Source organism: Pecten maximus, chromosome 6 (genome assembly GCF_902652985.1).
Source record: "Pecten maximus chromosome 6, xPecMax1.1, whole genome shotgun sequence".
Classification (NCBI taxonomy): Eukaryota; Metazoa; Mollusca; class Bivalvia; order Pectinida; family Pectinidae; genus Pecten; species Pecten maximus.
In genome coordinates, this window is record NC_047020.1 from 4,281,064 (window position 1) to 4,293,925 (window position 12,862).

Sequence of the window (12,862 nt, forward strand, 5' to 3'; positions counted from 1 at the left end):
ATCAATTGAAGTTGAAGTTGGGGTGATACTAGTAGGGTCCTTTATGAGATTTGAAAGATTAAATTTAGTCATCATTCTAGCCAGATTTGAATGAGGTTGAAGATTAAGCATGTTGACATTGATATCACCAGTTATCACTTTGTCAAGATTTGTGTTAATGGCTTTTTTAATGATGGTGTCCAGAATGTCCCAATATCTAACTGGTGATTCCGGTCGATATAAACCAGCCAATAAAAATTTTCGAGATTCAATGTGGACCTCTACCCATAACATTTCAACTTCATCTTGTTCAAGATCATGTTTTCTTTTAGTAACAATATTATCTTCTATGATATATTAAAACTCCACCACCGGGGCCAGTTTTCCTGTCTAGTCTGTGAATATTTTCAGAATAAGATTGAATCATTAGTTCAGAATCAGGTATTTCAGGAGTGAGATGTGTTTCAGTTAGACAGATACTGTCACTATCATATAATTCAGCTTCAATAATATCTATTTTATGTCTTAGTGATCTTATGTTTAGGTGGGAAATATCAAGGTTGTGTAAGGGACCTGGATTTAGTTCAACATCACAACTAATTATTATTAACATACCAATAATATATAGAACAAAAATTAAGTTGTTAACTATTGGTGTAGAATACACGGGTAGATAATATGCTATATTGTATGCAATACTTTGTACAGTTAATTTATAATTAAACACAAATAAGTACATGTTGCCCCTAGTGAATCTACATGCCCTATCATAGAACAAGTATATTACTCTACTAGTCATTATCAAATAACCATATCTTTATAACATATTTGATAGGGCATGTGATACAGCTGGTATTTGTATGTACCTGTACGAGTGAAAATGTATACATTGAGACTGGGCAAGTCTTAAAATTGTTATAATAAAACAAAATGTGAAAAAATAAGCGATTTGTGGGCAAAGTCCACAAAAGTAATACTTATATACAAGTAATTACCATACATGGATGAAAATCATAGAAGACATTCCGCTATTTACATGGATGGACATCTTCAAAACTGTAAACAAAACGTACAACTATTTATATACAGACCACGTGAAAGCACTCTAGTGATCACGATCATATATTCTCATCATAGTCTCTCAAACGCTTAACTGAGTTTCAGTTTGCTTACCATTTAGTGTTCAGTACAGTTAGATTGTATTATTTGCAAAGTATCAAACAATGGGTCAGATAATTCCTTTTGAGTAAAGAGATTAGCAATAATGAATACATGACATAAATAATTAAACTTACATTTGAGAGACTATATACATAACTAAGTGTAATCATATTCAGCTGAGAGGTGTGCTCTTTCATTATGATAGCCATACGCATACAAGCAGGCACGCCGATTTGTAACATTGAGTGTGCACGTGGATTTACATTGGATATAACTATCATTTACTTTTGGAATACATTAAATAGAAAATAATTAATAAGAAACCTCAGGAAACGCGGTGAGGTATACAATATGAGTGTCATTTCATATATATTTTGCTACAAGTATTATTCATATGGAGAAGAGGTATAGTATGTACATGTATATATACGAGACACGTACGTATACACGTGTATAATTTGGATCTACAATTTTACATCTCTGATTGTAAAGCTGGAGATACAAACATTGCGTCATATAATTTTTTTAAATATTACCATCAACCTAGGACCTGCCTTTGTGTGGAAAGTACAAAACAAGCTTATTATAATAAGTATACTTATTTTCTTAAAAAAAAATCATGTAGATACACACATTATTTCAAGCAGTACTCCGGGAGAAATCAAGTGCATGTACATTCATATGATCATTCACATTAATACGTTTTTTTATTAGATGTTTAGATGACACTGATTAATTACAATGCACAGTACTTGATATGAAGTTACAATGCATATAACTACATATCAACAATATTATATGTAATACTATCTGTACCATTTATAAATAAATAAAAGATTAACTAGATTAAATGTACATGTGTATCTTAGTAATTCATATCAGTATGGGAAGCATACATGTATATACCAATTAGAAATAGAAATATTACTATGTTGAGTTGCATTAGATGGAAATAAATATGGGATCTGATTTACTTATATATACATGCACATGAGTGTGAATACATGCTAATCGTTTCTTGTATAGACTATGCTAAGAAAAAATCAGAGTAATTAGTATAATCAGGATAATAACCATCAATATACACTGTACGCATTATGCTAGCAATGCAGAACCCATTAGAATTACAATATAGTGGGTTTCATGTGATCAGACTTAACACAAATAGGGCTATATATAGTGGACAAACAAAATATACAGACAAGGAACACAGTTTATTTATTAGGTTCAATAGGTTGGGTTCTCGGTTTGGCACGTGCACTGGTATCAGGTGTACCAGGAATCCAATTCTTGACTGTACGTATTCCAGGGGTTTTGGGAGGGGGGTCAGGATATGCCGATAGCTCGTCAAGACGGGTAACCTGGGATTTCTCGCCACTCGAATTGCGGATAACAATACGTCCGTCATTTGTCCATGTACCAGAGATGAGATTTTGGGACTTAAGAAATCTCGCCTTAGCATAAACTTGACTCCTGGCTTTGGTGAGCGCCTCGTTTATATATAACGAAGAAGTCGGAGTAGGTCGAGTTGGGGTAGACTGGTCCGAGTTGGTAGTAGATTCATGTTTGTTTTTGAAGAGAATGCACCTGGCATCATAAAGTGCTGCTCGTGTTCTATATGACAGAAATCTAACAATAATGCCCCTAGGATAATTCCTTACTTTGGGCCCAACTCGATGCGAACGACTAATGTCCTTTTGGGTGACCATGAGTCCCCCCAAGTACTTGTTACACGCATTGATAATGAGTTGGTCAGTGTCCTCGTCTTGGGACTCAGGAATACCTCTGAATTTCAAACAATTCCTTCTAGAGTATTGTTCTATTTTATTTTCAAGAGATTCAATTTCATGATACATGGCAGGGATTCCCAAAGCACCCACTAGCGCGTCTTTAAACATGGCGTTGTCCATTAGTTGGGTCACTACTTGTTTGATTAATGCCGGGTCACGAAGTTCACTGATAGCTTGGACGCCTTTCCTAACTTTACCAGAAAGTTCAGTAGACATATTGAATGTTTGCAAATTCGTAGAATGAGGTACAATGATATATAGTAGAGACAGGACGTTTGAGGTGGTCTGTTAGGAGTATACAATGTAAACAAAGGAATCCGCGGGAAGATTGACCATTGTCCACTTCACTTTAGAAATAACTCTGTACGTTGTGAATATACAAAGGATGAACGGGTTGCATACTATGGTAAAATAAAGTTACTTAACTGGCATCATTGGGTGATGTTAGCAACCCCACAAGGTCGTTAATCCATGAAGAAATAGCTTTTTATCCTCTGACGCTAATCAACGTCCATGTTAGTTGACCACCATGAAAGAATAGTCTTATCACAATATTTTGTTCTGTATACAATACATACAGTATCTTCTTTTTTTTTTGTAATCTCTAACGTTATAAAATTATCGGTATTTGATTTAGAATTAGAATACTATATGTCCAGATTATAAAAAATCTAATACTTATTTGAATAATATGAGTATACATTTTGTACTCATTATGATAAACATTCTCAGCTTATAGGTAGATATGAGTATAAATAAATGCTTATACAAATGAAATAGAATGGAATGTATTGTTTTGACACATTGTAGAATAAACAATTTACACAAATAATTTTTTTGAATGAATCAATGATGTTTCTCTTTGATTTTACATACCTCCATATCCAATGGAAAAACATTAATCCAGATTTAAAGAGAAAAAAAAGGAATACACTGATGTCCAAAGAAAAGTATAAAAAAAAAAAAAAAAAAACCTAACAATTTCCACTGTCAATTATATCTCATAATCATTTATAACTGATAAAAACTTAAAGAAGAGTCCAAAACACGACGAAACATATTGAGAAAATCATAAAAAGTCCTCCACTTGTTGATGTTGCTCTTGCTACTGTTGTTGAAGGTATCGCTGGTGCTGCTGCTGATACTGTTGTTCCCGTTGTGGATGTTGTTGCTGCTGCTGCTGCGGCTGTTGTTGTTGCTGCTATTGCTGCTTCTGTAGCTGTTCCTGTCCGAAAGTCTGTAAAGAAAAAAAAATTATACAAATGAAATAGAATGGAATGTATTGTTTTGACACATTGTAGAATAAACAATTTACACAAATAATTTTTTTGAATGAATCGATGATGTTTCTCTTTGATTTTACATACCTCCATATCCAATGGAAAAACATTAATCCAGATTTAAAGAGAAAAAAAAGGAATACACCGATGTCCAAAGAAAAGTATCAAAAAAAAAAAAAAAAAAACTAACAATTTCCACTGTCACTTATATCTCATAATCATTTATAACTGATAAAAACTTAAAGAAGAGTCCAAAACACGACGAAACATATTGAGAAAATCATAAAAAGTCCTTCACTTGTTGATGTTGCTCTTGCTACTGTTGTTGAAGGCATCGCTGCTGCTGCTGCTGATACTGTTGTTCCCGTTGTGGATGTTGCTGCTGCTGCTGCTGCGGCTGTTGTTGTTGCTGCTGTTGCTGCTTCTGTAGCTGGTCCTGTCCGGAAGTCTGTAAAGAAAAAAAAATTATACAAATGAAATAGAATGGAATGTATTGTTTTGACACATTGTAGAATAAACAATTTACACAAATAATTTTTTTGAATGAATCAATGATGTTTCTTTTTGATTTTACATACCTCCATATCCAATGGAAAAACATTAATCCAGATTTAAAGAGAAAAAAAAGGAATACACTGATGTCCAAAGAAAAGTATCAAGGAAAAAAAAAAAAAAAAAAAACCTAACAATTTCCACTGTCACTTATATCTCATAATCATTTATAACTGATAAAAACTTAAAGAAGAGTCCAAAACACGACGAAACATATTGAGAAAATCATAAAAAGTCCTTCACTTGTTGATGTTGCTGTTGCTACTGTTGTTGAAGGTATCGCTGCTGCTGCTGCTGATACTGTTGTTCCCGTTGTGGATGTTGTTGCTGCTGCTGCTGCGGCTGTTGTTGTTGCTGCTGTTGCTGCTTCTGTAGCTGGTTCTGTCCGAAAGTCTGTAAAGAAAAAAAAATATACAAATGAAATAGAATGGAATGTATTGTTTTGACACATTGTAGAATAAACAATTTACACAAATAATTTTTTTGAATGAATCAATGATGTTTCTCTTTGATTTTACATACCTCCATATCCAATGGAAAAACATTAATCCAGATTTAAAGAGAAAAAAAAAGGAATACACTGATGTCCAAAGAAAAGTATAAAAAAAAAACAAAAAAAAAAACCTAACAATTTCAGCTGTCACTTATATCTCATAATCATTTATAACTGATAAAAACTTAAAGAAGAGTCCAAAACACGACGAAACATATTGAGAAAATCATAAAAAGTCCTCCACTTGTTGATGTTGCTGTTGCTACTGTTGTTGAAGGCATCGCTGGTGCTGCTGCTGATACTGTTGTTCCCGTTGTGGATGTTGCTGCTGCTGCTGCTGCGGCTGTTGTTGTTGCTGCTGTTGCTGCTTCTGTAGCTGGTCCTGTCCGGAAGTCTGTAAATAAAAAAAATATATAATATTTAAAAAAAAAAAAAACAATTGAGTCATTTAGTAGCATCTTAACCATAACTATTGATTATATATATATATATATATATATATATATATATATATATATATGTATGTATGTCTACTCAAACAACTTACTGGTTGAATCAAATAAAGTACATCCTCCATTTTTTCCTTCAATCCAATGATCTCCTGGTATTCATCCCATGTGAGAAAAAGATAATACTTTTTCCCGTTGCTGACCCGATTCACATGCAGGTATGTTGTGTCGTTCTTGTCGAAATGTGTAACAGACACATCTAGATTACTCATATGAAGTTTTAGTTGTCTTTCCGTCGTCCCATCACGTTTGGTGTATTCCTCGTATTGAGCCACGTTAAGTTGTCCTTGAGCCATTTTTTTTCTTACAATCACAATTTGTACCGGAATTCGTGTGTGAGGGAACGATTGTCCTACCGCCAGATTTATACCCACCAAAACTCGATGATGCATACGTACCCCTTCTAAACAAGCCAATCGAATGCTACATCATGTCTTTACCCAATCAGAAGACTTCTCGTGTGAGCAGATATTTATAAGTTTTACTCATGCGTAATAAGTTGTTTTTTTTTCTCAACCTTATGGTCAGCTAGTTAGTCGATCCTGCCAACTCATCATTGCTATCATCTACATCATTTTCAGAAAATAAACAATTGATTCACGAAATGTGATAACTGTGAGAAGCAGATTAAAGATATAGTAATTTGCAAGTTTGTAAAATACTATAAAAGGTACCTCTGAGTCATGTATAGAGACTGAAGTCTTAAATGTAACAAAATACTCTAGATGTCACGTGAGGTTGATACTTCTTTAGAAAATGAAGACTCATCTTTAAAAGTTTTTTAGACACAATCGTTAATGTTTTTAGTCTGACGGGCGGTATAAAAGGAATATTTCATCCATTGGGGGGCTTTCTAGCGTCTTGATTGTAACAAAATACTCTAGGTATGATATGAGGTTGATATTTCTTTAGAAATAAAAACCCATCTTTAAGAGTATTTTCGTTAGATACGATCGTTAATGTTTTAGTCTCACGGTTAGTATAAAAGGAACACCTGAGTCATTAGTAAGGTTAGATATGCTCGTCAGTTCACTGACGATTTCGTGATAGCCAGCATGTAATATAATACTGTAGAAGTGGGATAGCCCATCAGCCTCTTCAGAATTTTTTTAAATTTTTTTTTTTGTGTTATACTTTAATTCTGTTACCAAATAGGATCTGTGTACTTATTCAAACGTTTAATTGTTAATTTCTCAAATATTATGAAAGAAAGACATCTGTGATTTCTAATAAATATATCTTAGTTTCTCACGTAAGCCTTTATAACATTCGTTAGCTAATAAAAACAAATATCATCTATATAAGTATTATTAAGAGAAACATTCACATTCGTGGCGTGGTGGTATTTTATTACAATAAGAACTGTTATCTCTGAACATGTTGAGCTTTCAGTGCTTTCTGTACTTTGATCTTGAATGAAACATAGATTTCTCACCTTTTCTAAATAATTCTTATTGCTTTTTTATCTCGATCACTCGTTCAAACTCTTCATATATTTCATCCTCCTCATCCTCATCCTCATCATCAGTATCTAGGATGTGCAGACGTACTCTCTCAACATTGAGAGAGATCTCCAAAAGATGACGGGTCTTGTAGTACTTAACTTCGATTTGAACTTTAATTCTCCCTACATCCTGTCTCTATCAATTTTACGTTCGAAACAATCCGTATCCGCCTCATAGGCATTGTTCTATCCCATTTGAAACTTTGATAGAATGCTAACACATCGATCTCCTCCCTCCCTTCAAACATTAAGACTTTGAAATTAACGAGAGAATCTTCTCCCGGTTTGTACACAGTTCTAATCCGTAGATCCACCTTCACATTATCATTAACTTCAGTAATTCTCTTATTAACCTCATATGTTTCTCTCTCCATCTCGATAAATTTACATAGAATAAGAAAAGTAGAGTGGTACTTTTCTATTTTGTTTAAAATACTATTCGAGAACGGTTATCACCGACATAGAATAAAGAAATGTGTTCTTATTGTTCTATTCAAGCTTATTTAGAAGAAGAAGAAAGAGTTTTTAAAGGTATGCCAATTGTAATATAATATCGGAAAAGGCTAACGGTAATTAGTACAGAATAAAGAAATAAATTTCTATAGTATCTATAGTAGTTTCCACTTGAAGTCATTCATCCTTGTGATCAAGCTTAAGTATTACATTCCATTTGAAGTTATCCATTCTCATGTTTATAGACCCCCCAACCTCTCGAACAGATTAGGTATTGCCTTTTTCTCAATCGTGATTCGGTATCTTTATATTTAAAGCATAATATTTAACGTATAATATATATATATCTATACTGAATTTACGAGAAAAGAGATCGATGTATATTAGGAGTTACTTCCCTTACATCATATGTTGCATAGAGGTGAAATTAAAGTCCATGATATGAGGGGTCGATTTTAGCTTTTCATTTGTTATACTTTCTTTAACATCAATAATAATAATTTCGATAAAAAATAATTAAAATGGAACGTTGATTTAAATTTCATGCGAGTTATTTCATCCTGATGTGTGAACCCCGCACATCCACTTCCGACAAAGATGGCTCACACAACGCATGGTTTGTGTCTTTTCATGTGCTTAAGTCTAGCTTATTGTGCACCACCATCACCAATGCCAATGCTGTGGGCTTGTTTCGTGACAGAAGATGTCGACTCGTCGTATTTCAACGCGGCAGTATGCAGAATGAATACAGATTTCATTTCTCGCGTGAACAGGTTCACATTCAGCATCTGTACCGGGACACTGCCACACCAACCACAGCTTATTGTGAAGAACTGGAAGTCAACATATAGTCTGAGGACAGACTGTTCTCCAAACCTCGACATTACTATCACCCAGCAATCACCTGAAGATGTGGACTGTGAGAAGATCGAGGGGGAAGCTCGTTACTAATTGTCAGGTATGATTTATAGTACAGCACAAATAATTATAGGGTAAGAAAATCCCTGGGCGGTAGATATTGTAATATTTATACCTAAAACTCCAAATGAAAATTGATGACGGTTTAATTCTTGGTGATTTTATATGATAATCCTGTCACGTTGAATCCATAGCCATATGCTTGGAACCTGATTGTTTTGATTGAAGTAGAAATAATAAGATTGTAAACAATCCGTCACAAATTGATTGTTCATTTAACAATTTTATGAAATACCAAAACATGGAGTAAAAGGTAAAGATTCATACAAAATAAAATAAACAAAACAAACAGAAAAAGGAAAACTTCTGCAACATATTTACAAAAAAAATCCCTTTTTTTGTTTTATTTTCTTAATGATTTAGATATAAAAAAAAGGTTATGATTATACCGAATAGTTTGTATTGATGATAGTATTTCATTGACTTATTTCAGCAGTTGACTACCCGTGAGATGGAACAGGTCACCACAGCAACCATAGGCATCGGCCCTTTTGACAATTATCAAAGGACTAGCATCAGACAGGTAAGTAATTGACTGCGTAATATTCATGTTGTAGCTAGATGATTTAATTAAATGATTGATTTGAGATCTACTTATTATGGTATCGAATGCTAATAATGCAGTTATATCCCTTTATGAAGCACCATTAATTTTATCTGGATTATCTACCCTCCACTTTTCTTGATACATTGTTTGTATAAATGTTAGTATTTCACAGATGTTTGGATGATTTATATTACAGTATCGGTTTGTCCGTTTATTATATGCATGCTCGAGATAATAAGCGGGAGTTTGTTTTTATTGACTTATTTGAGCAATTGACTACCCGTGAGATGGAACAGGTCACCATAGCAACTGATGCTGAATAAGGAACCATGAACACCGGCCCTTCTAACAATTATCAAAGGACTAGCATCAGACAGGTAAGTAATTGACTATGCATAATATTCATGTTTTAGCTAGATGATTTAATTAAATGATTGATTTGAGATCTACTTATTATGGTAGCGAATGTCTACTTAATTATTATCAGCATTTTAATGCTAATAATGCAGTAATATCCTTTTATATTATGAAGCACCATTACATTTTATCTGGATTATCTACCCTCCACTTTTCTTGATACATTGTTTGTTTGGATGATTTATATTACAGTATCGTTTTGTTAGTTTATTATATGCATGCTGGAGATAATAAGCTGGAGTGTTTTTATTGACTTATTTCAGCAATTGACTACCCGTGAGATGGAACAGGTCACCACAGCAACTGATGTAGGATCAAGGACCATTACCTCTGATGCTACCACCTCTGATGCTGGACCGGGAGCCGCCACCTAGAACCGCCCACAGTCTACCAGTACTTGGATGACTATATTATGTAATGGTGAGTAATAAAAAAATGATTAGATTGAACATGATAAGAGTGTCACTTTTTGAAATTATCATTATATAAAATTAGTAACACTAGCTCGAATGAAGATACCAATATAGTTTATATATATATATATATATATATATATATATAAATACCTTCCTGATGAGTAGCACTAAGAAATCATTTGACTTCATTTTTTATATATGTAAATATATAGGTGCTGCATCAGTGGTCTCTGTGGCAATCCTTGCCGGAGTGGGTGAGGTTGTGATCACTATTTACAGAAAATGTAAAGGTAAATGATTATGACCTTTTTTTTCTCTCTCTTTGTTTTCTTCAGATGTAATTGCTTGGATCGACATTAATATCGTCATAGACATTATTATGTTGGTGGGTAGCTTCATTATCCACCGACTAACTAGTAGCAGACTAGAAAGACGATACGACATGGATGTTCAACTGGTAGACGGGCGACAGAGACACCATGATTTATAAATTGAACAGGTAGACGGACGACAGAGACAGCACGACTTAAGGGTTGAACAGGTGGACAGACGACAGGACAGAGACAGAAGACCAAACAGACGAGGGGGTAGACAACATTCGTATGGGCTCCGAGTTCGGCACACCTATAATTTAAGATCTAAGCAGGCGAACAATTTAGGATCGAAGCATGCTATATGTAAGTTATGTACTTATACGGGTTGAGTATTACCTGAACAGCATCTTAATCATATTCTAGCTTTAAGTTTTTACATCTACTTTTTATTCAGTTGACAGCAGTGGTTAATTTTATTGATAAGAATTTCAGAATCCTTATGTGTATTCAGTTTTACAATATTTTACATTTTATAATTTACAGGAAGAAGTTTCGATAGTGGTAGCGATGGCGATATCACACTGTTCGAAAGAAGACATCAACAGTTCTTCGAGAGGATGACTACCCATGTGTCCTCCACAAAAGAGGATTGAGATTTTGATTTTTTTTATATACATCTAATTATACATATTAATATTTTTTTTTTGTTTTTGAGAAAATACTCAGGATGAGTATTTTAATTTCGCATACATGTTCTTATTATACATGTTATAACAGTGTTAATTAATTGTTGTTCTGTGATAATTAATTGTATTTTAAATGTGTTATATATGTTTCAAATGATACTCAGGGCGAGATTTTAATTGTTGTAAATATTATAATTATATTTGTTATAACTGTGTTAATTAATTGTGTTCTGTGATAATTAATTGTATTTTTAAAATGTGTTATGTATGTTTCAAATGATACTCAGGGTGAGATTTGTAATTTTGTATACATATCCCAATTATACATGTTATTGTTGTTCTGATTATAATTCAAATGTATCTTTAATTAATGTTGAGTGTACTGGTGCTTTAATTTTTTTGTAAATATTTAAGAAGATTGAGATTTTGATTTCTTTATATACATCTAATTATACATGTTGATAATTTTTTTTTTTTTTTGAGAAAATACTCAGGATGAGTATTTTAATTTCGCATACATGTTCTAATTATACATGTTATAACTACGTTAATTAATTGTTGTTCTGTGATAGTTAATTGTATTTTTTAAATGTGTTATGTATGTTTCAAATGATACTCAGGGTGAGATTTTAATTTTTGTAAATATTCTAACTATACAGGTTATAACTGTGTTAATTAATTTTTGTTCTGTGATGATTAATTGTATCTTTAATTAATGTTGCGTGTACTGGTGCTTTTTTTTGTAAACATTCTAATTATGCATGTTATTACTGTGATAATTAATTGTATTGTGATAATTAACCGTATTGTAATTATGTCTCTAATAAATGTTTCACATGTTGGTGCTTTTTTTTGTGATTTTTTTTTTTTTTGCTTTAATTGTTTTATATCTTTAATAAAATTTTCAGATAGAGAAGAAATACTGTTTTAGTTTTAATTAATAGTTAGTAGATTACAAATTATTGCTGTGAAGAATCTGTGATGATATACCTACCATATGAAGAGGACATGCTAGAATCCTGAATTGAAATTCATTCAATGGTCACTGTTGATTGTCCTTGTAAATGGATTCCTTCTCAATTACATAGATGAATCCGTCTTCACTTTGTACATTAACCTCGCAGTAAATTGCTCTAACTGAGTCGAATACTCTTTTAAAAGTTAAATTTTGTCGACCATTACCTGGTGGATATAGATTCAGAATTGCAAATTGGAATCTGTTGAATTGTTGCTGTCGACTTTCCTTGTAAAGATATTCTCTTACAGTAATGTGAAGGAGTCCATTTTCACTTCGTACATCCACCCCGCTGTAAATTGCAGCATTTGGGGGTTAGCATTTTTCTAAAACAGAAACTCTGTTTGTCGTTACTTGGTAGATACAGATTCATTTTAAATAAAAACACCTAAACTGTTCCTGTGTTGGTTTTTTTTTTCTTTTTTTTTCTAATACCTTAACTTTTAACGAGATTTGGATGCATCAATTTGATTGAGGACAGAAAACAAAAGACAATTTGTTGCCGGTTCGCTGATTCTTAGTAACTATAGTTCCCTATTTCTAGACTGGCCTGTTTGGTGGAGATACTCCTTTGTTGTCGGTTCGCTGATTCTCAGTAACTATAGTATCCATTACTAGACTGGTGCGTTTGGTGGGGATACTCGTGTGACAGTTTAAGTATAATGTGATGGTGAAATCTGAATTCAAAACAGATGTAAATCAATGGTGACAATATGATAGTCATTCATAGTCGATAGAATAATTTTATTGTCGGCGGGCATTTCCATT

At 33.1% G+C, this 12,862-nt stretch overlaps 1 protein-coding gene and 1 long non-coding RNA gene across 3 annotated transcripts; one reads left to right on the forward strand and one right to left on the reverse strand.

Moving 5' to 3' along the window:
* Positions 1 to 6: 6 nt before the first annotated feature.
* Positions 7 to 6,060, reverse strand: LOC117329957 (ice-structuring glycoprotein-like). The gene is made up of 4 exons (XM_033888188.1): positions 5,973 to 6,060; positions 5,500 to 5,649; positions 5,006 to 5,155; positions 7 to 4,658 (listed from the first exon to the last, which is right to left on the reverse strand). The coding sequence occupies exons 1-4, from the start codon at positions 6,058 to 6,060 to the stop codon at positions 4,450 to 4,452; spliced, it is 597 nt and encodes a 198-aa protein (XP_033744079.1). The 3' UTR covers positions 7 to 4,449.
* A 2,266-nt stretch (positions 6,061 to 8,326) lies between these two features.
* LOC117328772 lies at positions 8,327 to 11,462 on the forward strand. 2 transcript variants are annotated; one of them, XR_004533043.1, is made up of 5 exons: positions 8,327 to 8,679; positions 9,133 to 9,623; positions 9,927 to 10,083; positions 10,292 to 10,369; positions 10,937 to 11,462. It is a non-coding gene; the product is annotated as an uncharacterized LOC117328772 (long non-coding RNA). The 2 variants fall into 2 exon arrangements; XR_004533044.1 differs by having other exon boundaries at positions 9,136 to 9,623.
* Positions 11,463 to 12,862: the final 1,400 nt, after the last annotated feature.